General features: G+C 30.6%; 1 protein-coding gene and 1 long non-coding RNA gene across 5 annotated transcripts; both read left to right on the plus strand.

The window, feature by feature from the left end:
• Positions 1-1858: 1858 nt before the first annotated feature.
• LOC131641394 (serine/threonine-protein phosphatase 7-like) lies at positions 1859-5763 on the plus strand. Its single transcript, XM_058911698.1, has 5 exons — positions 1859-2488; positions 3228-3722; positions 3818-3964; positions 5160-5267; positions 5416-5763. The coding sequence occupies exons 1-5, from the start codon at positions 1943-1945 to the stop codon at positions 5491-5493; spliced, it is 1374 nt and encodes a 457-aa protein (XP_058767681.1). The 5' UTR covers positions 1859-1942; the 3' UTR covers positions 5494-5763.
• A 3909-nt stretch (positions 5764-9672) lies between these two features.
• LOC131641402 (uncharacterized) lies at positions 9673-13908 on the plus strand. 4 transcript variants are annotated; one of them, XR_009295523.1, is made up of 9 exons: positions 9673-10191; positions 10612-10672; positions 10879-10951; positions 11080-11139; positions 11282-11309; positions 12099-12617; positions 12718-12779; positions 13021-13264; positions 13358-13908. It is a non-coding gene; the product is annotated as an uncharacterized LOC131641402 (long non-coding RNA). The 4 variants fall into 4 exon arrangements; XR_009295507.1 differs by having other exon boundaries at positions 9674-10191; positions 10608-10672; XR_009295508.1 differs by having other exon boundaries at positions 9674-10191; positions 10608-10672; positions 12161-12617.
• The last annotated feature ends 12298 nt before the right edge of the window (positions 13909-26206 follow it).

Genomic DNA, 26206 nt, shown 5'->3' on the forward strand with positions numbered 1-26206 from the left:
TACTTTTCTTAAATTTTGTTACATAATACCTACCTCTGGTTGCTTGATATCAAAATTCAAAAGCAACATCTCCAAACAGTCAAAATCAATAAAGGAAATCATACTTTTCTTAATCACAAATAGAAGCAAGGAAGTGCAGCTTTAACCTTGTAGTGATGGAAACTCTCTTGATTTGGAGATGTAAATTCACCACCTAAAGCACATAAAAAAACTCAGACACATGAATTTTCAAGAGTGACCCACAAATCCATACAAATATCAAAGACAGAGCCAAATAAAATTACCAAAAATATAAACATAATTCTTCCCATCTAAAACAACAGCAATAGTCAAGCAACAACAACAGAATATGGAAATCAAATCATACTCTATGAATGTCATCTATAACCTGAGTTTTCATCACAGCAACAGAATATGAAAATCAAACCAATCTAAAATAGTGGAAAACATAAAATACATGAGAATGAATAAAATTTAGAGTTTGCTCAGGTAAGCTTAAAATCAGTCAGAAAGTATTTACCTTGATTTGTCATATAAACTGCAATATTGAATTCCTCCGCAATCCTAATCAAGCGATAGTGTTGAAGAAGGAACTTGAAGAAGGTGACAAAAGCAACGACTGCGCTAGGGTATGTGGAAAAATGAGAGACCGGCTGCGCTAGGGTTTGTGGAGAAATGAGAGAGCGGCTGTGTGCTAGGGTGCTAGGGTTTGTGGAGAAAACATAAAATGGGGGAAAAAAATCCCCAAACCAAAAACAATAAATCAATCACAAGAACAACACATGATCAAATCCATAAACTGAACAAATCAAACGAATTAAAAAGAGAAAAGAGAAAATTGTGAAAGAAAGGAGGAGAAAACCGACCACAGTTACGGAGACGGTGGTTGAAGGGCTGGCACTTCTCGTCATCGGCCAAGGGTTTAAGTGAGGCGGGGTCTGTGGCTTTTTTCCAGAAATTTTTAGGGTTTCATGAGAGAGAAGAGAGAAGAAGAAATGAGAGAGCGAGAGAACTGATAGAGAGAGAAGGAAAAAGTTTATATCAGAAAAGGAGAAAGAGAAACAAATAAAAATGGTGTTTGGGACAAGTGGTTAGAATGGACCAATAAGAAAGATACAATTGGCATAGGTGAATATTGAATTTGTTAATTACATGATTAACCTTTTGTAAGGGAGGAAAAAAAAAAGTGAAAGGGCACAATAGTAAGTTTGGGCAATTTCCTAGTAATGGGTAGATAGTTGAAGTTGATTTTACCTGTAGTTATTTATTGCCAACTTAATGTTAACAATTCTTTCCAATTCTCCATTAAACCTTTCGTTTTACAACATACATAAAAAAATTTTAAAGTTAATTTTTAAAGACTTAATTGTAATTTTGGTCTCTCTATTATCTATTTTTTTGAGTTTTGGTCTCTCTATTTTAAAATCCGAAATTTTAGTCCTTTTATTTTAGTTTTTTGAGGATTTTGGTCCCCTTGTGAATCCGAAGGCAATTTTTAATGAAATGGAACTCACATTGATGACATGTTCAACATAAATCTTAAATAAAAGTAGTTTTTTTGAACATTTTAATGCTGAACTGACACTGATACATCATCAATGTGAGCGTCATTTCATTAAAAATTGCCTTTGAATTTGCAGGGACCAAAATCCTCAAAAAACTAAAACATAGGGACTAAAATTTCGGATTTTAAAGTAGGAGGACCAAAACCCAAAAAAATTGATAATAGGGGACTAAAATTACAATTAAGCCATTTTTTAATTAAACAATTAAGATTAAATGTAATATTCATTTACAAATTATTAGGAATATTACATTGTATTTTCAAAAGACAATGACCGAAAAACAGAGGGAGAGAAAATATACACTATACATGATTCCTTAACACCACTTTTTAAGACTCTTCATTATTCCTTCCATCTATTGTCTTGTCACTCTTACAATGGACCTTTACACTGATCCAGAACCACCACCACCAGATTCCGCCACCTTCACCGCCACCATCAACGGCACAACCACATTGGATGAAAACCTAGAACCACCACCACTATCACCACCACCACCACCATCATTATCATCACCACCACCGGAACTTCAACTCCCAATATCTTGGCCAGAAGACGGAAACCTAACCATAGAATGGATCCAAAACCTAATACTCTGCTTCGATTGGTCCTCCAAAAACCTACCACCTTCCCAGTTCCCTTCCGTTCTCCCCGTTCAAGTCTTCGATTCTCTCATCCTCATCGCCTCCAAGATGCTTCACAAGGAACCCAATTGCATCCCTATACAACCCTTTCGTCCCGAACCCGAATCTTCTGCATCGGTTGTGGTTGTTGGAGATGTTCATGGTCAATTGCACGATGTTCTTTTCCTCTTCCGAGAAGCTGGGTACCCTTCTCGGGATCGAATCTTTGTATTCAATGGTGATTATGTTGATCGTGGAGCTTGGGGACTCGAAACTTTCTTGCTCTTGTTGGCTTGGAAGGTAAATTTTTTTTGAAAAATTTGGGAAAGTTTGAGTTTTTAATTTTTTTCATTATTATTTTCATGAAAGTTCAGTTTTTTAATGCTTGGATTTTGTGCTTTTTGTTATATGGAGTAATGTGCTATAATAATTTCAAGTGATTGAATGTGGAGAGTTTAGTTAAGATGTAGCACCGACACCTGGGAAAAAAGTGTGTCCGTGTCGGGGTCTGACACCTGCACCGACATTTACGATTACATTTAATTTATTTGCTTTTTCAAATTATTACATGGATCGCCGTGTTAGTGTCGGGGGTAGTATTCGGAGTGTCTATGCTTCATATTGATATCATGCTCTAAAAGTTTATGATGCTTTGTTTTACCTACTGTTGGAAATTGAAATAGTACTACTTTTATGTTTATTTTTCTAACTACCTTGATTAAGCTAGGGTTTATTATTTTAATGTGTTCTTGGAAAGGCTTGGAAATGGATTCCCTGTTCTTACTGCGTTACAAGCCTTAAGTTGTTCAATTTTGTTTATGTTTTGCAATGTAGTTTTAGCCGACATCAATTAAAACGTAGCCCTTTGATTTTAATTTGGTGACTGAGATTGCCTAATGCATGCAACTGTTATGTCCGAAAGGTTTAGGAGCTTTGGTTTGAAACAATGTTTTATCCTAACTTGCAATTAAAAAAACATAATTTTGTTTTTTCTATGTTGTTTTCGAATATTTACTTTACTATCATTATTTTACATCAGGTATTCATGCCGGAGAACATATATTTATTAAGAGGGAATCACGAATCAAAATATTGCACATCTGTTTATGGTTTTGAGAAAGAAGTTATGGTAAAGTATAGTGACAGTGGTAAACATGTATACAGAAAATGTTTAGGATGTTTTGAAGGACTTCCTTTGGCTTCTATTATAGCAGGGTGTGTATACACGGCTCATGGAGGACTTTTCCGTAGTGTAACTGTGACGCCTGCTAAGCGATTAAAAGGAAAGAAGAATCGTAGGATTAATGTTAATACTGACAGCAAAAGGCTATCGCTTGGTTCTTTGGAAGAGTTATCAAGGGCTCGACGTTCTGTTCTTGATCCTCCATGGGAAGGACAAAACTTGATTCCTGGTGATGTTTTGTGGTCTGACCCTTCACAAACCAACGGTCTTTCTCCAAACAAAGAAAGAGGCATCGGTTTGATGTGGGGTCCCGATTGTACTGAACAATTTTTGAAAAAGTACCAGCTGAAGGTAACAAGCAAGTTACTTTTAACTTTTTGGTGACACACTTAATTTTCTTGCTAGAATTTATCGATATATGGATATTAACGTATTTTTCATTTCAGTTAATCATCAGGTCGCATGAAGGGCCTGATGCTAGGGAAAAGAGGGATGGTTTTGAGGGAATGGCTGAAGGATACACTATTGATCATGTTGTAGATTCTGGAAAGCTGGTCACTGTTTTTAGTGCTCCAGATTACCCGCAGTTTCAGGTAATTATCTTGGCTAGACATGCATGATCTACACTCCAATGTTTAATGTATGTTCTTTGTTCTTATAACTAGATGTGAATTACAATCCTTAATAGGCATAGACAGATTTTTCTGATGTTAACTCTTCTGTTGAGAGGGATAACATCTATAAATCAAGTACTCACATTATAGTGTCATTAGGAGTTGAAAATATGAACTTATTTTGTATGAGATGTAATATATGATTATAATTATGATTAGTATCTTCACTAGGATTCGGTTATTGATGGTAACACTTGGCACGATGGTAATATTGCTTCCGGTTGTCATATTTTCTAGTTGTGGTAATAGCCTTTCTGCTCGTTACATAAAGCTGCATTAATCTGTCCACCTCAACGGTCACCACATCGGTGGGAACCTCGTGCATTTTTCATATTTTGATTATAATCCTGTTAATTTTTTGTCAACACGGAATTTGTAGCTGTATGGTATATACAAGCGCTTATAGGCAAGGTAGTCAGAATCAAGATCATTCATAGGATTGGGGAGGGGTCATGAGATTGGGAACCAGGGATCTTAACACGGATCAGAAGATCTTAACCAGGCTTAGCAGAATCATAGAATTGGACGAGCAGGATTGCAATTCTGACTAACATGCTTATAGGAAAACAAGTGAACATATATGTAATAAAATAGTAGTTATCTTGCGTTAAACTTGTTACTATTGATTTTTTGTGAAGAAAAAAAGTAATACAATTTAAAATATTATGCTGTTTTTCTCTCTAAAGAAATTGTGTATATGTATGGCCTCATCCTATATACAAAGTGAATTTGATGAACACAATTTGTTGGTTCAATACACTGTATAACATTCAGCTCCCCGTGTTTTACGGCAGCAAATCGGATGCCAAACTGAACTGCTATAACTGAGGTTATTGAACTGCGTTTAACACATCAATTTGATTCGATAATTTTTCTCAACCTTTTTGTAACTGCGATCAGCCTTAGGAATGACATTTTAGAGGAGACAAATCTTGTTTTTCAAATTTCAAACCTCGCTTTTTGCTGCATTACTCTTTCGCATATTTGAAGCACAGTAATATCACATTTCATTCACTGATCTTTTCTCACTCTTTGTTTGAGTTCAGATTGGTGTTTAGGCATTGCTTCAAATGCTGATAATGATAATTTTCCTAACTGTTTTTTCCGGCTGCAGGCAACTGAAGAGAGGTATAACAACAAAGGTGCTTATGTTGTCCTTGAGCCCCCAAATTTCGACACTCCTATATTCCATGGATTTTCGGCGGTAACTCCAAGGCCAAAGGTAAACAATCTCACTCATCTTCTTGTTGAGCAATATATAATCACCCATACATCTAAAGAAGTAAATTTTTATTGGTACACAAGATATCTTGTAAAATTTGTTAAAAATTGTGTAAACTTTTTAACTTCGGCGTTGGTCTGAGGTGCAGGCGAATCCCTATTATGATTTTGAAGAAGTGATAGACTCGGACGGAGAATTGGACTTGGCCTCCATGGTAACTTCATGAGAGGTATTTGCAAGAAGTAAATATTTTGAAGTTGTGAGATTTTGTAAAATTTGTACCATCATTTTTGAGAAACAGCTTTGATCATTAAATTTTAGCTGTTTACTATTCTCACCCTATTTATTAAGTTTGTGATACTAGTTCTCCCTTAAATTAAACAAGACCCTGAAAGTACTCTTCACTGATTAGTTTCTTCATATTATTCCAATCTTTCACTTATGACATTCAGATCCAAACTGGTTTCAAACACTCTTACAGTTGGAATTTGAGAAACTTGTACTAGCCTTTGTGGCAACTTAGTTTGAGTTCTTGAATTTTGCTTTGAAATCTATGTCCTCAATAGCATGCTATAGAGGAATAACATAATGGTGGTATGGTTTTACGCCCGGCGCTATCTGAAAATGGATGACTAGAAATCGGATCAGCTTGACTCGAGTCCGACATAATTTTTTTTGAAACTCAGATTTAAGCATCCGAGCCTACTGGTTCAAATCACATGAATCAAAAGCATTCTTGAAATATTCTTCACACTAAAAAAAGTTAACCTTTTATTTGAGAATTTAATTTCTGTAAGTTTTAAACTTGATTCACGTACATGATATTTTTTAGGCGTGACTGAAAAAATAAAAAATAATTTAGATCTGTATAGGTTATATCATTAAAAAGAAACGTTTCTATGAAACACAATTTAGATAAAATCCTTCCGTTTCTTCATTGAACTTAATTTTATTGGAAACAATCTCTCTAATAAATATTTTTTTTCCCAGATAGAAAAATTACTCCCTGTATTTTTTTTTTAATTTACCACCTTGATTTTTATACGTTTAGGGGTACTCCAAAATTACCAGGGGTATTTAATTTTTTTTAAAGGAGGTAAATTAAAACACGCCTATATTGTAGAGAGGTAAATGACTATTAACTCTTAAAATAAGATATAGATCAAAGATTTAGAATAAATCTTTAAACTTAACCTTAAAAACAATATTTTAGAATAAATCTTTAAACTTAACCTTAAAAACAATATAATCCATGTCATATATAGTATAGTTCAAAGTTCAACTCATTTAGTTGACGTAAGTACTTAATTCTTAACTCATATGCAGCTCATTTGATTAATGAACCTTATTTAAATATTTAAATGTCAAATCAAATTTTAAATTATTTTTTAGTTGACTTAGTTCATTGCGAGTCCTATGTGCGAGAGAAAAATTTACTCTACTCAATTACACTAAGAATTGTTTATGTTCTCTACGCTAAAACTTAATGTCAAATATCGAATTTTTAAAAAAACATTCAAATGACACATTAAAAACTGCCATAAAAAATATAAGATTAGGTCTCAGTCCTTGATAAAAATATATATAGTTAAAAATCAGAGAATATCCGCAGATAAGTACTACAATTTGCATGTTTTTTTTTTAATCAAAAGGATAAATATATTAGAACAAAAAAGGATTACAAAGAAACACAAGAGGTCCCACCAAACCAAAACCTCTTAAGCACAAAGCCTTAACCTAGGGGTTTCATTCTTGTCTAACAAGTAATCCTTAAAAATATCCTTATGCACATAACTAAACCAAGAAATCGCTTTGCTGTTATAGCCTAGATTAGCCAGGAAATCGACACAAAAATTGGCTTCACGGTAGATGTGAGTGATTCTAAAATCAATGATAAGAGTGTAGTTCCAACACATAAGCCAATGAGATTTTAATTTCCAAGGCACCAAATTACAGTTTGCAAAAGCTTTGACAACCAATTTACCATCCGTCTCAATCCATAATTTTTTTCACTTAATTTGCCGAGCCTTTTCAATAGCCATGACAGTAGCAACAAATTTAGCCATCACCGGGGAGCCGTCACCAATGTACGCACTGAAACTTAAGATGTGATTAGCCTGCCAGTCTCGAAATATGCCACCACAGGCAGCCTCATGCCCAGCTGTCATACCGTCAACATTACATTTTATCCAACCAAAGACCGGAGGGGTCCAGATAACATCTATCAAATTAAACGTCTCACGGGGATGGATGTTTATGTCAAAAGTCTTTAGAAACGTGAAACTGCTCATAGAATCATCAGCTTTTCTTTTAGTGAAATTACCAACCATTTTAGCTCTAGCTATGATCATGCTAACACAAGTCTTCCACTGAGTACTTTTGTTTTCAAACCTGAGAAGATTCCGAGCCTGCCAAATCAGATAAATAACATGAAGCATGCTAGCTCTAGCAACTGCTTTAGCCTGGGGGCTCCAAGGTCTCTTCAAAACCATAAAACAATCATTAAAAGACCTTATGGGACTCAGGCAAGAAAGAGTAGCACTGAGCCAGTTCCAAATGTTCATAGCAAACTTGCAATCGAAAAACAAATGTGTGGAATTCTCAGTCTGCTCACAGCACAGAGAACACATAGAGGGAAATCGAAAACCTCTAGACTTCAAATTTTCATCCGTTGGAATTTTGTTGTGCAGAAGTCTCCAACATAAAAATGAGTGGGTTGGTGCTGCATCCTTGTCCCAGGGGAAAGAGAACACCTCCTCTGCTTTGTTTAAAAATCTATAGGCATGATTGATTGTAAGTTTACCATTTTCTATCTCCTTCCAAGCCAGTCAGTCATCCATGTCCAACTCTGAGATTTTGAACTTGGAAATGGTTGTCAACAAATCTGGCCAAGCAATCATCAGATTTTCATGTAAAGACCAATGACTATTCTTCCAGTAGTCAGCCACAACAGAAACTAGGTTAGCATGGTATTTTGCAGGAATTTTGTATTTGTAAGCTAAGGATTCTCCTGTCCAATCATCCATCCAGAAGTTCACCTTTTTTCCATTCCCAATAGTCCACATAGTGTTATCCCTAACCACATTGTATTGCTCCTTGAAGCCTTTTCCATAAAGAGGACCTAACTGAGTATTTGATCATTCTTCCCTTTTTAAACACCCTTGAAGCTAATACTTTGGCCCAGTCACTGCTTTTGTTTAGGAATTGCCAACATAAAAAGAGATTTGTGGCTTTGTTGTATTGTTTCAAAGAGATGATTCCAAGTCCACCTTCACTAGTTCTCTTGCAACATTTCTTCCATGACACAGTAATAATTTTCCTTTGATCCACATTACCACTCCATATGAAATTTCTGGTCCAAGCCTCAATGGTTTTGATAATGCTGGTTGGCAATCTGCATGCTAATTCTGCGGGTAAAAAAAATTAAACAAATAAAAATAATTTCAAAGAATTCGGAGCAATTTATCTTTTGTTAATTAAAAGAATATTCTACTCAATTGCCTCACTTGTAGTGGTGTCAAGTTCACCTTCTACGGAGCCCTGTAGATTTTTTTATTTTATGAATTCCTTTCTGCATTCTTATTTGAGAGCAACTTTCTACACCTCTCTCATTTCTATTCCCTAAATAATTATACGTGTCTCTGAAATATGCTTCTGGACAGCATAAGAGATTGCCATTTTATTGAATGTGTAAGATTCTTTGTATCATTGTTTTAAAATTGGACCGAATCGGCTAGTTAGATTGGACAAACCGAAAATTAAAAACATCATTAGCTTGATCTGATTGATCTGATTGTTGGACTAGATATACTATTGAATTGGTCAAAATTGATAAAAACAAAAAATGCATGTTTTTTTTCTGAAAAAGATACGGTTTTCATAAATTTTTTTATAAAAGATAATATTAATATAGAATAAACTTATTTTTTTTTGTTACAAATAGGAAGTAGAATAAACTTAATTAAAACAATTTTTTTATTTACAATTAAATTAATTCAAAATTTATTTAAAATTTATATTTTATATTATTTTATTTTATTGAGAGCGATAATTATATTTAGAATTTATATTAAAAAATGAACATGTGAAATTATGATATTTTTTAAAAATCGAGTCATTTGATTCAATTGATTTAATAAATATATAATTTTATCATAGAGACTAATTTATTCAACTAAGTTATTCAATTTAATCACGCAATTCGACCAATAACCCAATAGATCAACAAATGAACCAATAATTTGGTATGATTACTGTTTTAGTTTTTAAAACATTAATTTATATTGATTTTTTAAAGCTGTAATATAGACCAATCGATCTCAAATAGAAATTTGAGTTTTATCACAGTGTGAAATCGTTGGCTTTTTCTTATCTATCATATAAGAAAGTTAATTGTTCTTGAAAAACCCATTTTACCCTTTTCTAAAATCCTGTTCATTTGGACTACACACGTGGACACTCTCTCTGCACAGGTACTTTTCTATTTTTCCCACATTTTTTCCTTCTTCTCTTTTTTCTTCTCTTTTTTCACAAACCCTATCCCCCTTTTCACTCAATGATAATCTCTCCCAATCAAAGCTGCAGACTCAACTTTTCTGATTGCTTGCAACTATGGTTTTGTAAATTTCAATACAAACCCTATCTCTCTTTAGTGTCCTTCATAAAGTTAAACCAACTTCTTCTTCATTTCTTTCATCTCTCTCTCTCATCTTCTCTCTCTCTCTCGAAAGTCTTTTTTTTTCTTTTCCTAGCAAAGTTTTCATTTCTTCCTTTCTCCTCCTCCCTCATGGCAAGACCGTTCGAGCGCGTTGCCGACATCAACCACGGTAAGGATTTGTGGAAGGTGGCGGTTCGAGTTGAGCATAAATGGAGTGTCGTTTCCAACAAGAAAGCACACTTTGAAATGATTTTCATTGACAAGGATGTAGGTTACGCCCCTTTACGGTTTCATATTTTTATGATTCTATTATGTTGCTTTTTGTTCTGTCGCATTTAGAGAGGTCTTTGGTAGCTTTCAAAAGGTGTGTTTTTGGTAGCTTTCAAATGGTGTATGTTCTTTGGTAGCTTTCAAAAGACTTTCGTATGTTGTTTTTTGTTCTGTCATATTTTTCCAAAGGTGTATGTGATTGATAGCTATGTAAATTGCAAAACCGTCTGATAAAAAACTTATTATGGAACTGATTGTTGGTAGTTACATAAAAAACAAAACTGTTGGATGTAACTTTCAAACTGTCCATGTTGTTTATAGCGTTATATACGACAAAGATTATTGTGATATATTGTCTTCTTACCCGTGCTTCCATGTCTTCGTATTTGACTTTTTTCATTTTGTTCTTTCAGAAAGTATGGAATCCGAATTCGAGCGGATCAACGATTTAGTTACTTCAAATAATTAGACTGAGGAGGTGGTGAAAGAATTCTCACAAATCTTTTGATTATTAGAGTTTTGTGCTCTCTCGATCAATTAATTATTAAAACAAATTTGATTTTTATTTGGTCTATCAAATTTTGTTATTAGGGTTTTTTTAATTGTTTAATCGATTGTTGAACATGTTAGCTGTGATTTTGATCAAATTTTTTGTGTAATTTTGCTCTATCAATACTGATAAAGGTGATGAGGGAGTAGATGCTGCCGATGAAAAAGTAGAAGCAGGAAGTTTGAAACTTTCCATATCTGTGGAACTGTAAGCAAAACCTTTATCTTGAGAATCATTACAGCTAAGTTCATCTGGAAGAGAACTAGAAATACCTGAAAATTATGTTGAATATCCTAAATTCCTTCATTTGAATTAAAACTAATCTGTGTCTTTAGGATTCTTGTCACCCTAATGTCAAAGATACTGTGAGAGTATGTCCTGAAGCCGGTGTTAAGGTAATGTATATGTGTCAATATTTGATCAGTTAGATATCTTAATATTTATATCAAAATTCCTCTCTCTGTTTGATCATGTTGTTACGGATTCGAGGCTGAATTTTATCATCCATTAAGTAACCTAATCTATTTCGTGTTCCAGGTATATGTTCGATAATGGCTGCTAAACTGTAAGAATCAAGTCTTTTCTAACATTTTTTATGTTAAACTGTATGAATAAGAGCAATTAAAAATTTATTAGTTCCTATTGAAACCTGACTCAATATAGGTGTATGATGGCTAATTAGTTTTAAATCTAGCTGGGTGGCTCCAAGTAGTATTCTAACAAAAATTTATGTTTACTTATATTTGTAACAAGTTTGTGAACTTTACTCTCCTTGCTGTTATTAAGGAGCAGCAGATCAGTAGGGATTAAGAGTTTGGGCCTCATATGTAGGAATTTCTCAAAGAAGTAACATATCTGATGTTCAAACTATTCTTTTCTTCTATGAGATTGATATTATTGTTGGAGCATTTAATAAGCTTTAAAGCTTTTCATTTTCAAATGGCTGATTTTTCGGGATTCTAATGTCATCCCGAATCGTTACCTATTACTTGATACAATTTTGTTTCATGTAAAAAAAGCTGTAGAAAATTTTTCTGATACATTTTGAAGTAGTTCTAACTAGGATACAAACACTAACTCATTTAAATAGATCATTTTAACTTAATGAGCCGAAGCAGAATATACAATATTTACGACAAACTCTTTATCAGCGAGGATTCTGATCATAAATGAGTAAATGACACACTTTAACCAAATACCTATTAGTCTCATAATATTAAACTGTTATATGTAGTAGCTGATGTCTAATGGAGTTTAAAATTAACATGTGGATTTTTGATTTGATTGCAATTTCAATTTCAATTTTTGATTTGATTGCAATTTCAATTTCAATTTTGCAATCTCTGACTACCAGAAGGCACTATCCATCTTAGAATAGTTGGTGACCACCGGTTTTGTGAAAAATGTTTTCTCTAGAAACGAGTACAATGTTGTTCCTGAATCATCATTTGTAGAAGAATATGACGTTGTTGTGAGTGATGATGTGATGGAACCAAGTTTGCATAAGTATGTTACTGTTAAGAGAGGTGGTTCATTTTCACTTTGTGAGGATCAAGAGTCTTCTGGCAGTAATAGCTTCAGTTTGAATAGTGGCCAACAACAACAACACTAGAACAATTGTTCTTCTGGTGATTCGCCCGATTGTTGGAGTCCGAGATTGAGTTCTAAAGAGGAGAGTTTGATGAAAAGAAGAGTGTGATCATCAGCATAGCGGTGGTATCGGACATGGAAGACTTGCTACTACATCTTCTGGCATTAAAGTATCAATCGGCAGCAATGAAGATTTACTAAAACCTGCACCAACAGAAGCAGCTTTGCTGTTAATACTAAAGAATTTTTTTGAGGTCATTCTGCATCTCCATGTAGTGAATAGGTAATGATTCATAAATCTTGCATTAGCTATTGAATAATAGATCATTATGTAGAAATTTCTCATATGAATAGTTATGGTCCTAACATATGTTATTTTGTAGGTGATTCTTGGAGGTGGTGAGGATGTATCAGTTGTTACAGCTTCTGATCAAAGTGTTGGAAGGTATTGTACTTTACTTGACAGTCCATAAATTATAGATGAATATTGAATATTGTGGCATCCTATCTTCCATACTGCATTACTAATAGTAATAGGCTCTGCTTCTTTTATGCTGATTTAAATGCAGTGGTGATGACTTCAGTTTTCATGGTTTCAAACGTATTGGTCTCTATTTTTACATATGTTTTATCGTTGTTTTTCGAATTAATGAGTAATCTGTGTTTTAATAATATTAACTTGCCAGCTACCTTATCGGCTGTGACAACGAACTTGCAAAATTACATACTAGACATCCCTAGGCTTGCGACAAAGTTGGTGGCGTGATCATTATGCATATAGACAATCTCCAAAAATTCGCGATGCTATGGCTGCATAAAACTGAGGAGGTTCGAGCTGATAGAGCTCATTATGCAAGAAATATAACACGAGACATATATGAGACCGGGTGGATCAGTGAGATGTATGGTTACTCATTTGGTGCGGTCGAGGTATTTTATTTTTACTTTCTTATCATGATGCATATTTGAAGTACGAGAAAAAAAGTCATTGCTATAATGAGTGATATTATTGATTTGATGCAGTTGAAACTAAAGCACACTATAAGCAGTGAGATATTGATATACCCGGGATATGTTCCTGCGCTGAACGTCAAATATCGAGTTTGTCATTATGGATTGCAATTCAGTTAGTTGTCCACATGGTCTATTGATGCCTGAGCAAGCTCCTGGTGCTAAACGGATCCTTATTCCTGAGACTTTTTGGCTCTTCTTATGTGAAGATGCTATTTCTGTAAAACATGATGATGCTTTAGGTGGCCTGATTCTTCCTTGAGGTTCTACAGAGTGTTCCCAATGCATTAATGAATTATCTGAAGCAGCATGCTTGGAGGATTCTTAGAGGTTATTTCATTTGTAATTGACATTACAAATAGTGACAAATAATTACCTGAAATGATGCTGTGTGCTGAAAGAATGCTCATGTTACGAAACTCTTAACTCGGCCTAACCATAGTCAGTTTTATATTTTTGAGAAATAATAGTAGTTATAGTTATAATGCCTAGATAGTACTTTTGTAGTAGCTATATGATATTTGCATGATGAGATGTTGGAATGAAGAGCTAATATTTTTTAATCATATGATATATGCATGATGGGATGATGTTACTTAGTTGTATGATTAGTCATTATTTAGGTAAGGATTATCATTCTTTACTAATCCTTAGTCACTTTCGCGTTTTCACGGTGAATCATATGAAGCTTTTAGCGTTAGAAATTATCTATAATGAGATTTGTCATTTTTACAGATGTTGTTCAAATGAGTTATATATTGCATCCGCCATTCAGACCCATCAAGGTTTTTTCCAACTCAATTTCATTGATGTGAAGTACAAGTCATCATTGACATAGTTTCCCCTGCTATATCAGTTTAACTCTGAGAGAAGAAACCAAGTATTAAAACTAAGCAGAAGAATGAAAAAAATGCATGAAACCAAGGCCAGAGTTTATCAAAAAAATGAAAATGCTTATTACAGGTTCCAAATTTCAAGAGATTGAGATGGACAAAAAAGTTCCATCATAACAAGCTACTCTATTGTAGATTTTCAACTTACTTGTGCGATTCCTGCTGCTAATTCTAAATAGAAAAAATAATAGTAAGCATAGTGTTGTGATTATTTGTGGTGTGCTTGAACATACAAAAGATAAATATTTTAATTGAATTATAAAAGGAAACTTTAGATCAATTTATCAAAACAAACAAAAAAAATTATTTAAAAAATTATTTTATGGTTGCTATTGTATTTTTCTAATGAATAGTTTTATTTTTATATTCTTAGTAAACGTGTCATGATATTTGTAAACGTGTCATGATATTTGTAGTGAGTTAGTAAAATTTTAATAAATTTTGTTTCTTCATAGCATAAAAATTATATGAAATCGGAAAAATGTGACTACTGATCCCAATATTGAATAATGTATTAATGTTTTTGATGATATTAATTAACTATAAAAAAACAAATTTTGACCAAATTATAATTTATCATTTTTTAAAACACCAAATTAAAACAATTATAACGGGAACATAAAACTACTGATCAAAATATTGAATAATAATGAGAACAAGTTTACTATTGAGTCAAATTATTTTGTAAATAATGTCAAAATAACGGGGAAAATAAATTTACTGATTAAAATATTAAATAATAAAAATTTATTGACGATTTTTTTAATTTATCTAGAAAAATATAAATCAATAAATTCACTCTTTAAATGACTATAATATCAATATTTAAAATTTTACTTTTATCCAAATATATTCATATAGGTAAAAAATATTATTATTGATTTAAATGTTTTTAAACAAGGTCATTTTTATAAAAGGGACTAAGTTTACAATTGATTCAAACATTTTTATAAATAAAGTCCAAACAAATATAATATTTATTATTTGTATAGACGGAAAAAAATATATTGTTGATTCAAATATTTTTATATATGAAAAAAATTATAGGCACCAATTTATTATCTCTTTAAAAACAATAAACTCTTTTGATTCAACAATTTAGTCTTTTTTTCATTTATTATTATTATACTTTGAAAATAAATGCGCTTACTAACTATAGAAATCAAATTTTGATCAAATCATAACTTTAATTTTTTTTAAACACAAAATTAAAACAATTATAACGAGAACATGAAGTTACGAATCAAAGAGAAACCAAATTAAATGTAGTTTGCATTTTATTTTATTTTGAAAATGATGTATATTATTAGGAAAAAAATGCTTAAAGCTTATAAATAATTACGAATGAGACATGAAGTTATTGATCAAAATTTTGAATATTAACGGAATATAAAGTTACTGATCAAAATATTTTTTTATTAATTATATCTTCAATTATTTTTTTTTCCACGGGTAACCAATTTTTCTATTAAAAAATATATATCTGAATTAAATGCGTGTCCCGTACCAGAACCCGTGCGAACGCACGGGTTTGTTACTAGTTTATTATAGGTGGTTTTATTTATTTTTAAGCCGAGGATTTAACTTCTTTTATTCAAATATATTATAACGTATCCTTAACGAGTGTTTTAAGAATACTATTTAAGAATTTTAAATATAAAATATATTTAAATATATATATATATATATATATATATATATATTATCAAAAAAAATATAAAATATATTTTTTAAATAAATAATTTTTTTTATAATGTGTTTTTTTGAAGAAAGGGGGGCTTTCACCCAAAAGAGACAATTACAACACTACACTTAAGGTTGTTAAAAAAATTTAAGAACTGAATTGAATTGTCGAACCGAACCAAATTAAAGTTGAAATAATCGAACCGTTAAGTTTGATTAGTGAACCAAATTTTTATGCACAAACAGTTCTAAAACTAAATTCTAACCGAAACTGAACTAAATTGAAACAGAACCTGAACTGAACCAAAACTGAAATTGAAAAATAGCTTAATGGTTTGGTTATGTGATAAACGGTTCAATTTTGGAAAAATTGTCTTCCAACAGTTCAATATGGTTCAGAATTTTGAAATGATATACCAAACCAATAATTATGGTTCAATTTGGTTCTCAGTAAATTGAAACAGTTCGATTTAATTCAAGTAAATTTTTACTATAATTTGATTCGATTTGATTCAATTTTTCTCACGAACTATACCATGAACAATCCTAACTACACTTCTCACAAAGTAGATACCATTAGCATTCTCTACAAACTCTCTTTGAATCTCAAAAGGCCAATCATTGAAAAAATATATTAAAATCTAAAGAATGAGTACATTTAGTACAATATTAACATACATTTTAAATAATAAAATTCAAATCAAAATATCAATGTATAAGTATTAACTAAATAATTAATATTATAAATAATTAATATAAAAATTTTCGATTATCAATGGAGCGGAGTTTTGAGAATGGATTTAGAATGAATACTAATGTCTTTATTATTCATCTCATCTCTATGGATGCTATCGGTTCGATTTGGACCAGTTTTTAGTCAAAAAAAAATTCAAACTGATGATATCTTCATTGGTTTTGTTTAGTTCGGTTATTAGTATTTTTCAAAAATGGAATCAAACCAAACTAATCGGTGTGATTCAGTTGATCGATTTACACTGTTTTTTCAAAGATTATCTTCGTTAGTCTATTATCCAATATCATGTTTTTCAATGTATTTTATGCTATTATTTTTAAAATAATTCATTTTATGTTCTATTTTCAAATAAATTACAAGTTGTTCTTAACCCATATAAAACAGCGACACGATTTTCATTGCATCATGAAATAAATTCACTGTTAAATATAAAAGTTGGCACTTAGCATTAGAAGGTAAGGAAAAGATTTGAAAGCTGAACAAATAAAACATAATAATAACAAAGAAAAAATCAATACACATAAATTAAAATGTTTCACGCCTCAAACACATATCAAAAACTATATTGTAACAAGATTAGAAGGAATTTTGTTGAAGAAATTAAAAAAAGGTTAAAAAAAAAAGAAAACTAATGAAGAGAACTTGAACACGAAGAAGGCGACCAAAACATATCAGAATCACGATAGAGAGAGCAACAGTGGTGGCAAGCGGCGAGAGCAGCTCTTCGGTGAAAGCAAATTTATATGACTTATAATTTCTACTTTCTATGTTTTGAATTTTAGTTCTAGATGTATTTTGATGAAAGGAAGGAAGTGTAAACAAAAAGGGAGAACAGTTGGACCCATACAAAATTTGCGTTTAATGATAGGTAGAATAAAAAATTTAAAGCATAATTATAGCCATGATTCAATTCATCGGTTTGACAGTTTCTAAAAACTAAAATCGAGAATCGAACCAAATCACTTCAATTTTTATTGGTTCGCTTCGATTTTAAAACCGAACAAAAAATAATCGATTTTTTTCAATTTAGTTTTAGTTTAGATTGTGAGTTTAATTGATTTTTTTTCTAATCTACTTATTATAGTCCTACTCATTTTTGTATTTTAAAATAAAAAACTCAAATTAAAATTTAAACCCAATTAAAATAATTTTTCCTGTCAAATCTAAATTAAGTTCGAATGTGTTCTCCTCTCCTCTCTTCTAAAATCTCTCTAACAACATCTATTATTCTCTTCATGGCATAACTTTCTGTACAGATTTGACTTTATATTAAGTCTAACTTTTCATACTCTTTTCAACGTGGAATTCGGATTTATTAGACTTGGTGTGTTGGTAATTAGGGAATGACCTTAATCATTATACTATGTTATATTTTTATATTAGATTTATTTTATTATTATAAAAATAGTTTATATGATAAAATATATCAATCTTGATATAAAAACCTTTTTTTTTAACCTTACCTCTTTTCACTTCTGATTTTCTCAATAAAAAATTACACATGTTAGCCACGTGAAAACATACAAAACGGGTGATAGGCCAACAAATAAAAACAAAATAATTTTTTTATAATTAATTCATAAGCAAATTTAAACTATATATCATTTTGAACTCTTGCCGTCAAATTTGATTCCAATAATATTAAACATGCGTTATGCGTATGTATATCTTTATCTTAAAAGACAAATTGCTGGTTTCAGAATTTCTGAATATAAATTCAAATTGATTGAACAAGAGAAAGACGGATACAATTTTGCTACCAAAAACAAGTACAAACAAACTAAAAACATCACCGTACATGAATAGCCTTGTGCCCTTGTGTTCTTGTCTCGTGGCTCCCATTCAAATAATGATTTTTGTCATGCAAAATAGTGACAGGGACGTGTATATAGCTATGTCAGACGAGTTTTAAAGATAAAATTTTACAAGAAAAAAAAAATACTTGTCATTTTATTTTTCAACCTTACATATATTATTCTAAAATTTAAAATATTAACAAATATTTATTTATTATTGTGAGAAAATGAAATATGCACTTAGTTTATACGGTTAACTAGTTATTATATATTATGTCCGTCAAACTGTAAATTTTAAAATTATTGATATAAAATGATTGAATAATTTATTTATATGAAGAAAATTTCTTTATCCACCTCCCTATTAGGTCATCCCCAGCGAAAATCCCACTTTACCCCTGCTTCAGAAATGCATTTCCGAAATATTTTTTTTCTAAATTTTTTCAGATTTCGGAAGTGCATTTCCAAAAAAATTTCAAAAATTGGGATTTTGATTAATTCGGAGATGCATCTCCGAAAAAACAAAAAAAAATCTAAAAATCCCAAAAATTAATTTTAGGATATTAATTAATTCATATATCATAAATTTGATATAATTTATGAGTAATGAATAATAATAATAATTATATATTTTGATATAATTTATGAGTTATGAATAATAATTATTATATATTTCTATTCTGATTCATATTTTAAAATTTAAAATAATTTTAATTAAAAAAACTAAAATAATTTCACTTACAAAATGAGTTATAATTTTTTATTTATATATTTATATATTTATAATAATTATTATGTATTTCAAAAAAATTAAAAAAATGAGTGTTTTAATTTATATATTTATATAATAATTATAATAATTATTATATATTTATAAAAATTATTATATATTTATATATTTATATATTTATATATTTATATATTTATATAATAATTATTATATATTAATTATAAATATATTTATATATTTATATAATAATTATAAAAATTAAAAAATGAGTGTTTTAATTTATAATAATTAATATATATTTATATATTTATATATTCATATATTAATTATTATATATTTATATATTATATATTTATATATTTCACTTACAAAATTAATAATTATTATTATATATTTATATATTTCTATTCTGATTCATAATTAAAAATGAGTTATAATTTTTTATTTAGTTTAAAAAAATTAAAAAAAAATTTTGTCTTAATTTTATTTAATGAATAAATTTTATATTTAATTCTATATAATTCAAAATTTACTTATGGAATTAAAATGTTTTTGATTTATATAAGTTAGTAAAATAATTTTTAATTTTAAAATTGTTTAGGAAATTTTGATTCACCTTGATTTTATTGATTCACCTTCATTTTACTAATTCACCTTGATTTTATACCTATTAATTGTATTGGTTCACCTTGATTTTAATTTTTTTAATAATTATTGAATTCTTTCGGAAGTGTATATCCGAAACATTCCAAGACCAATTTGGTCTTGGAATATTTCGGATATGCATCTCCGAAGACACCCCTCTCCCAAAAAAAAAGGTGTTTTCGGAAATGCATCTCTGAAAACTCAAAAAAGGGGTGTTTTCGGAAATGCATCTCCGAAAACACCTTTTTTTTCGTGTTTTCGGAAGTGCATTTCCGAAATAAGACAAATTTAAAAAAAAAAAACGTTTCGGAAATGCATTTCCGAAGTGAGGGTATTTTGGGTTTTTCACCAGAGGTGACCAAAAAGATAGGGAGGTGGGTAAAGAAATTCTCTTATATGAATTGATAGATTAAAACTATTGTAAAATATCTATGCTTAATCATATAACTCTAATGTATTTCTAACTAGACTCCATAAATCTCTCACGCATTTGTAAATTGACAAAATTGATTTCCTGCTTTCGTAGATGTATCTTAGAAATCACATTTTGTTTAAAAAAAATGGTTTTTTTCCATAGATGCATCTACAAAAGGTTAAAACATAATTAAACTTGAGATTTTATCAATTAATTGAGAAAGTCCCAAATTAATTAAATTCATGAAATCTTCAGTCCACAGAAGAGTTTGAAAATAGTGTCTTCCGTATATATACCTACGGAACATTCTGTTATATTTTCAAATCAACTACATTTCATTCCTAAACTCCAATTTTTTTAACAAAAATGAAACATCAAATTATAGTAAATCAAAGTAATTGGAAAACCTCAATTGCACTATTTTGATTTACTATAATTTGATATTCTATTTTGTTATAAAAATTGAGTTTTGGAGTGAAATGTAATTGATTTAAAATATAACAGAATATTCCGTAGGTACATTTACGGAACACTCTATTTTCAAACCCTTCTGTAGATGTAGATACGGAAGATTTATGTTTAACGCTTCTGTAGATGCATCTACGAAAAAAGCAAATTTCTTTATAAAAAAATATTTTCGGAGATACATCTACTGAAGTAGGAACACAAATGGAATTTTGTCAGGTGGCTAAGAGATTCGTAGGGTGTTTTTAGAAGTCCTCTCTCTCCCTCTCTTTCTTCCTTACAAATTTTCAAACAAAATTTAAAATTTTTTAAAATAAAATTCTGTTAATTTTCTATCACACAAGACTAGGAGTGTGAATAGGTCAGTCCGACTAACAGGGGCCTACGGTCCAACCTACATAGACCTAGGTCAGACCAGGCTTTTTAGATAAATAAAAAAGGCCTAGACTTTTTTATAAGCCTATTTAGCTAAAAAAAGCTAGGCCACAAGCCACATAAAAAACCTTTTAAGCCTAAGAGACCAGCCTATTTAAATAAATATGAGTAATTTTATTATTATTATATTATATTTTTTACTTTGAATTAAAATATAAAAATAAATCTTTGTTATCTTGAAGAAATTATGAAAATAAGATGAAAATTTTTTTATGAACAATGTCATAAGTTGCTTCCATAAGTTCTCTCAAACAAATAATATCACAAAGTTTATGCTACTAGGTAAACTTAAATAAACTAATGCAAACAAACATTTAATCTCACCGATCTTTTAATTTGTTAGTCTATATAAAGACGAGTTGAATGACTTATTTACAAATGTTCAAATGAAATAGACTTTTAAGTAGGCTAATAGGCCAATCAGGCCTTCAAAAAGGCCAGATCTAGGCAAAAAAAAAAGCCTATGATAGGCTACAGGCCAGACTTAGGCTTTGAATATTTTAGCAAATCAGGCTCAGACTTGGCAAAGCCTAGCTCGACCCAGCCTATTCCCACCCTATACAAGACACATATTTAAATCGTGTCTATATTTCTCGACCATAATTTTTATATTAATCCTTAAATGATAATAATCATAATCAGTTTCAATTTCATCCTTTACTTAAGTGAATTAATCCCATAATAAATATTTTTATGACAAATAGGGTCTTAAACTTTTTAGTGTTAACATATTTTGTTTGGAAAATAAGTGATTTAGACCATAAGTTCAAAAATGTTAGAACTTGAAGGAGGGATAATTTCGTGTGATAAAAGAGAAGTTGAGATTGATGGAAGAGAAATTAATTTGAAACAGGCTGGGTTTATTGTACTTGAATAAAGAAAAAGACAATTTCTTTTTCATCTTTACCCATTCTCTCTAAACTATGGCGAAAAGTAAAAAGCGCTCTCAGTTTTTGAAAATGCATCTCAAGACACAATATTTTCACACAAAATAAATGTAAATTGTTGAGCTTTTCTTACTTTGTTAAAATATATTTCAGAGATGCATCTGTGTATAAGTTTTAGAGTTGATTCACAGATGAATCTCCGGATCAACGATTGTTTTCAAATTAAGGAAAGTTTTGAAGGTGCATCTCCGAACTCGTTCAATGTATATATAACGCGCGCCAGACCCTCCTTGTTCTCCTTCTCTATTTTCTCAAACTTTTTCATCTCTTATTGTAGTTCGTGAGCAACAATGTTCGACTCATTTTTTTAAACAGCAAAAGAACCTTTACTTCAATCTTACCAATCTCAACTCACTCCGCATATACATTAAGCATTATTAATTTTCATCAATATTTTTTTGAGTAAGTTTTTCATTTAAATTTTTTTAACTTTTGAATAATATATTAGGTAAAATACTTTACTTTTAATGCATTAGGTAGTATTATAATTCAAACTAGGTAGTTGTACACACATGCACTATGATTTAGTTGCATTTTGGATTGTTAGGAAAAGAGAGGTAACTATTTCTACCATTGATGCAAACTCGAGCTTTTTTAGAGATGCATCTTCAAATTGGTTTCTTTCTGGTTTTCGAAAATGCATATCCGAAAATGACCAGAATAGCAAAGTGATGTCTTTTTATCGTTTTTCCTAAGAGAATGGCTGTAAACAATAACAACAGAATGAGACTCGTCCATGAAACCATGACCGCGTCTGCTCGTAGTGAGAGGGCTCTTCAAAATGAACAGGCCGGAGCTAGGCGGGGAATCGTCCTTAGGCCTCATGACGGGGAATCATCAAGTTCTAGGAGCCGCCTGTCACATGAGTTTTCACCCCAGGCTCACGTAGAGAAGAAGGAAGCTCCTTTTGCACATGATGGTGTCCCTCCACTTGCATACTCTTATCCAGGAGGGTCCTACGACACCTCCTTACTTTTATACTAAAGAGATCATGTTGCTCGACATGTCTGAGCCGTAAAGGTGTATTTGTTAGCGGTTGTTATTTTTATGTTTTAAACAAATTCCCAATTTTTAAAAGGAATTTCACGTTTGAATAGATGTAGAGATAAATTCAATAATGACAAAATGGTGATGAATTAACCAACCAAAAATATGGTAATTAATGTAATTAAAGTCAAACAAAGACATTTAAATAAAATTTGATTAATTAGTACAATAATCTAGAATTATTGATTTCCAAAATAATCACTAGAAAGAAATTAGAAGACTAGATCTAACACATATATAAGCTTAAACATTATATCACTATAAGCAGTAAAATCCTAATGACGTGTAAACTCGAAAACAATTTAATCCTAAGAGCATACACAATCTATGCAGAAATCAAAAAAAAAGAAGGATAAAGAAGGTGTCCTCTGAAATTTATACTTCTTTTATTTTTTATTTCTATTACAAATACTTAGTTATTAATTTTGGCACTTCTATTACAACACTAATTAAAATGTGTACATGAATAATTTATAGTTTATGAATACCCAATTACACAGGTATTGTTTATAAAATGTTATCATTGTGTTATGGTTTATTAAATGTAGTGATTATCTTATGCCTTATCCAATCACATATATGTTTGATTGTATAATCTATATTCTCATAAAAGATATATAGTACTCTTTTATTTAAATTGTGATGCACCACACACGAGGAATGCCTATTTAGTGGCTTGTAAATACAATTTCACAACAACTATTACAATTAGGCTATATTACGTTGAAGAGGATAATTTAATGGCCTTTCAAATTCTATCAGACCATTTCAGACACTAATGATGCCTTGAAACTCAACTAGAATAATGATATTAGGGATTTAACCACTAATCGTTGTTGTTGGAACTAAAATTAAATAACATGTTGTATTACATTCTTATTGGTAACAATGTTGAGATATATGTATCAAAGTAACAACTACGATGAAATAAACAAACAATTGCAATTATATTGATATGGTAGAGAGAATTATCGCATAACTTATATGAAGAATGTAGTGCACAATATGGATGGTAATTCTGCTCCATACTTTGATGGCTTTGGGGGATATTTTTTCCAAACCTATTCGGATATACTGGGGAAATATGTGATTAATTTAGTGAATAAATTAAACAAGATCAAATTCTTCCTAATCTCAACTCAATTAATGTGACTCTGATACCTAAACGACATGGAGCATATTCTACTGACCATTATAGACATCTTTCACTTTTAAATTTTAAATACAAAATCATCATTAATATCATTAGAAACATATTGACTATCTCATTAAATTTCTTGTTAATTTTGGATTTGATCAAAACTTTTGTGATTAGATTCTTACCATTTTCGACTCAGCCAAATTGTTAACTTACATGAAGAATGTAGTGCACAATATGGATGGTAATTTTGCTCCATACTTTGATGGATTTGAGGGATATTTTTTCCAAATCTATTCGGATATACTGGGGAAATATGTGATCAATTTAGTGAATAAATTAAACAAGGTTGAATTCTTCCTAATCTCAATTCAATTAATGTGACTCTGATACCTAAACAACAAGGAGCATATTCTACTGAGCATTATAGACATCTTGCACTTGCAAATTTTCAATACAAAATCATCACTAATATCATTACAAACATATTGACTATCTTATTAAAGTTCTTGTTAATTTTGGATTTGATCAAAACTTTGGTGATTAGATTCTTACCATTTTTGACTTAACCAAACTGTTAATCATAATAGTTGAGAAAGTTATAATATTTTTTATTGCTCTAGAAGAGTGAGACAATTTGATCCTCTGTCTCATTCGCTCTTTTGTATTGATGAAAAAGAGACACTTAGTAGAAAATCATCTATGTTGGTTGATCAGGATAAGCTTACACGTATATTGATTCGTAAGACAAATATTTCTAACCACACCTTTTTTTGTGTGCATATGATCTTATAATCTTATGAAAATCTACCAAAAAATACTCAGTCATCAATCATCTTCTTAAAAAATATGATCACAATTTTGGTTAACACATCAGTCTAACTAAGTGTAGCCTTTATGGTGGGAGGTAGTTCTGGATCTATGTTGAGGTACATTACATATATTCTTGGATTCACTGTGGAATAGTCACCATTTAACTAACTTAGACTTTCTATATTCAAAGGCAAACTACGCCTCTCAATTCTTTTTGTCTGTTAGATTCTATGTGTGTTATAACTCAAGACAACGACAGTGGTGATTTTGTTAATGGCAAGCCCAATACTAGGCTCAAAAGGAATGTCCAACCACCAGTCAAATTGAAGTATTATGTGTTGCACATATGAATATCCTTATAGACGTTTCAGCCAATCAATTCTAGTGGGTTAGTGGCGACTTGGTGGAAGGAATAATCCATATTTTTGTGGAAGTTGTTAGAAAGTTGTTATTTCTTTTTATAAGCACTGTATCTCTTTCATATAAGGGAGAATGAATTACCTTTTCTATTCCTTTCTCTTCTTCTTTAGGAAGTTTCTTAGTCCTCGAATTCTAAGAATTATTCACTTAAAAGTGCGTGTGTGGTTTTAAAAATTTTTATTATTAAAATTCAATATTAACATTTTCATTTCTTAAACAACAAATATAACACCTCACAATTAAAGTATTATTATATAACTTATATAATATGGCTTAATTTGTGATATCATATCCATTAATTTTATCACAATATTTTACACCAACAACTCTCATAAATGCATACTTACTATTCATTAGAGTTGTTTGAACAATAATTTATAAATAACACCATGTCTAATTTTAGGTATGATCTACTGATTTTTTTGTTTTCAATCAATTTCATTTTTTATTCATCATAGTACTTAAACCTTTCTTTTTATTAACATCAATTTCATTTCATTGCTATTTGACTATCTCGGTTGAAAAATCAAAGTGCAAGTTCCTCAATCGGAAAATCTAGGTCTGTTAAAGATATGTAACTCCTTGATGTCACTGCAACTATCAAAAAAGGATACAATGTCTTGGTAAGTTTCACATTTATTGTATTATTCCTCAATACCTTTTCTTCTACTCTAAAAAAA

Source organism: Vicia villosa, linkage group LG1 (genome assembly GCF_029867415.1).
Source record: "Vicia villosa cultivar HV-30 ecotype Madison, WI linkage group LG1, Vvil1.0, whole genome shotgun sequence".
Classification (NCBI taxonomy): Eukaryota; Viridiplantae; Streptophyta; class Magnoliopsida; order Fabales; family Fabaceae; genus Vicia; species Vicia villosa.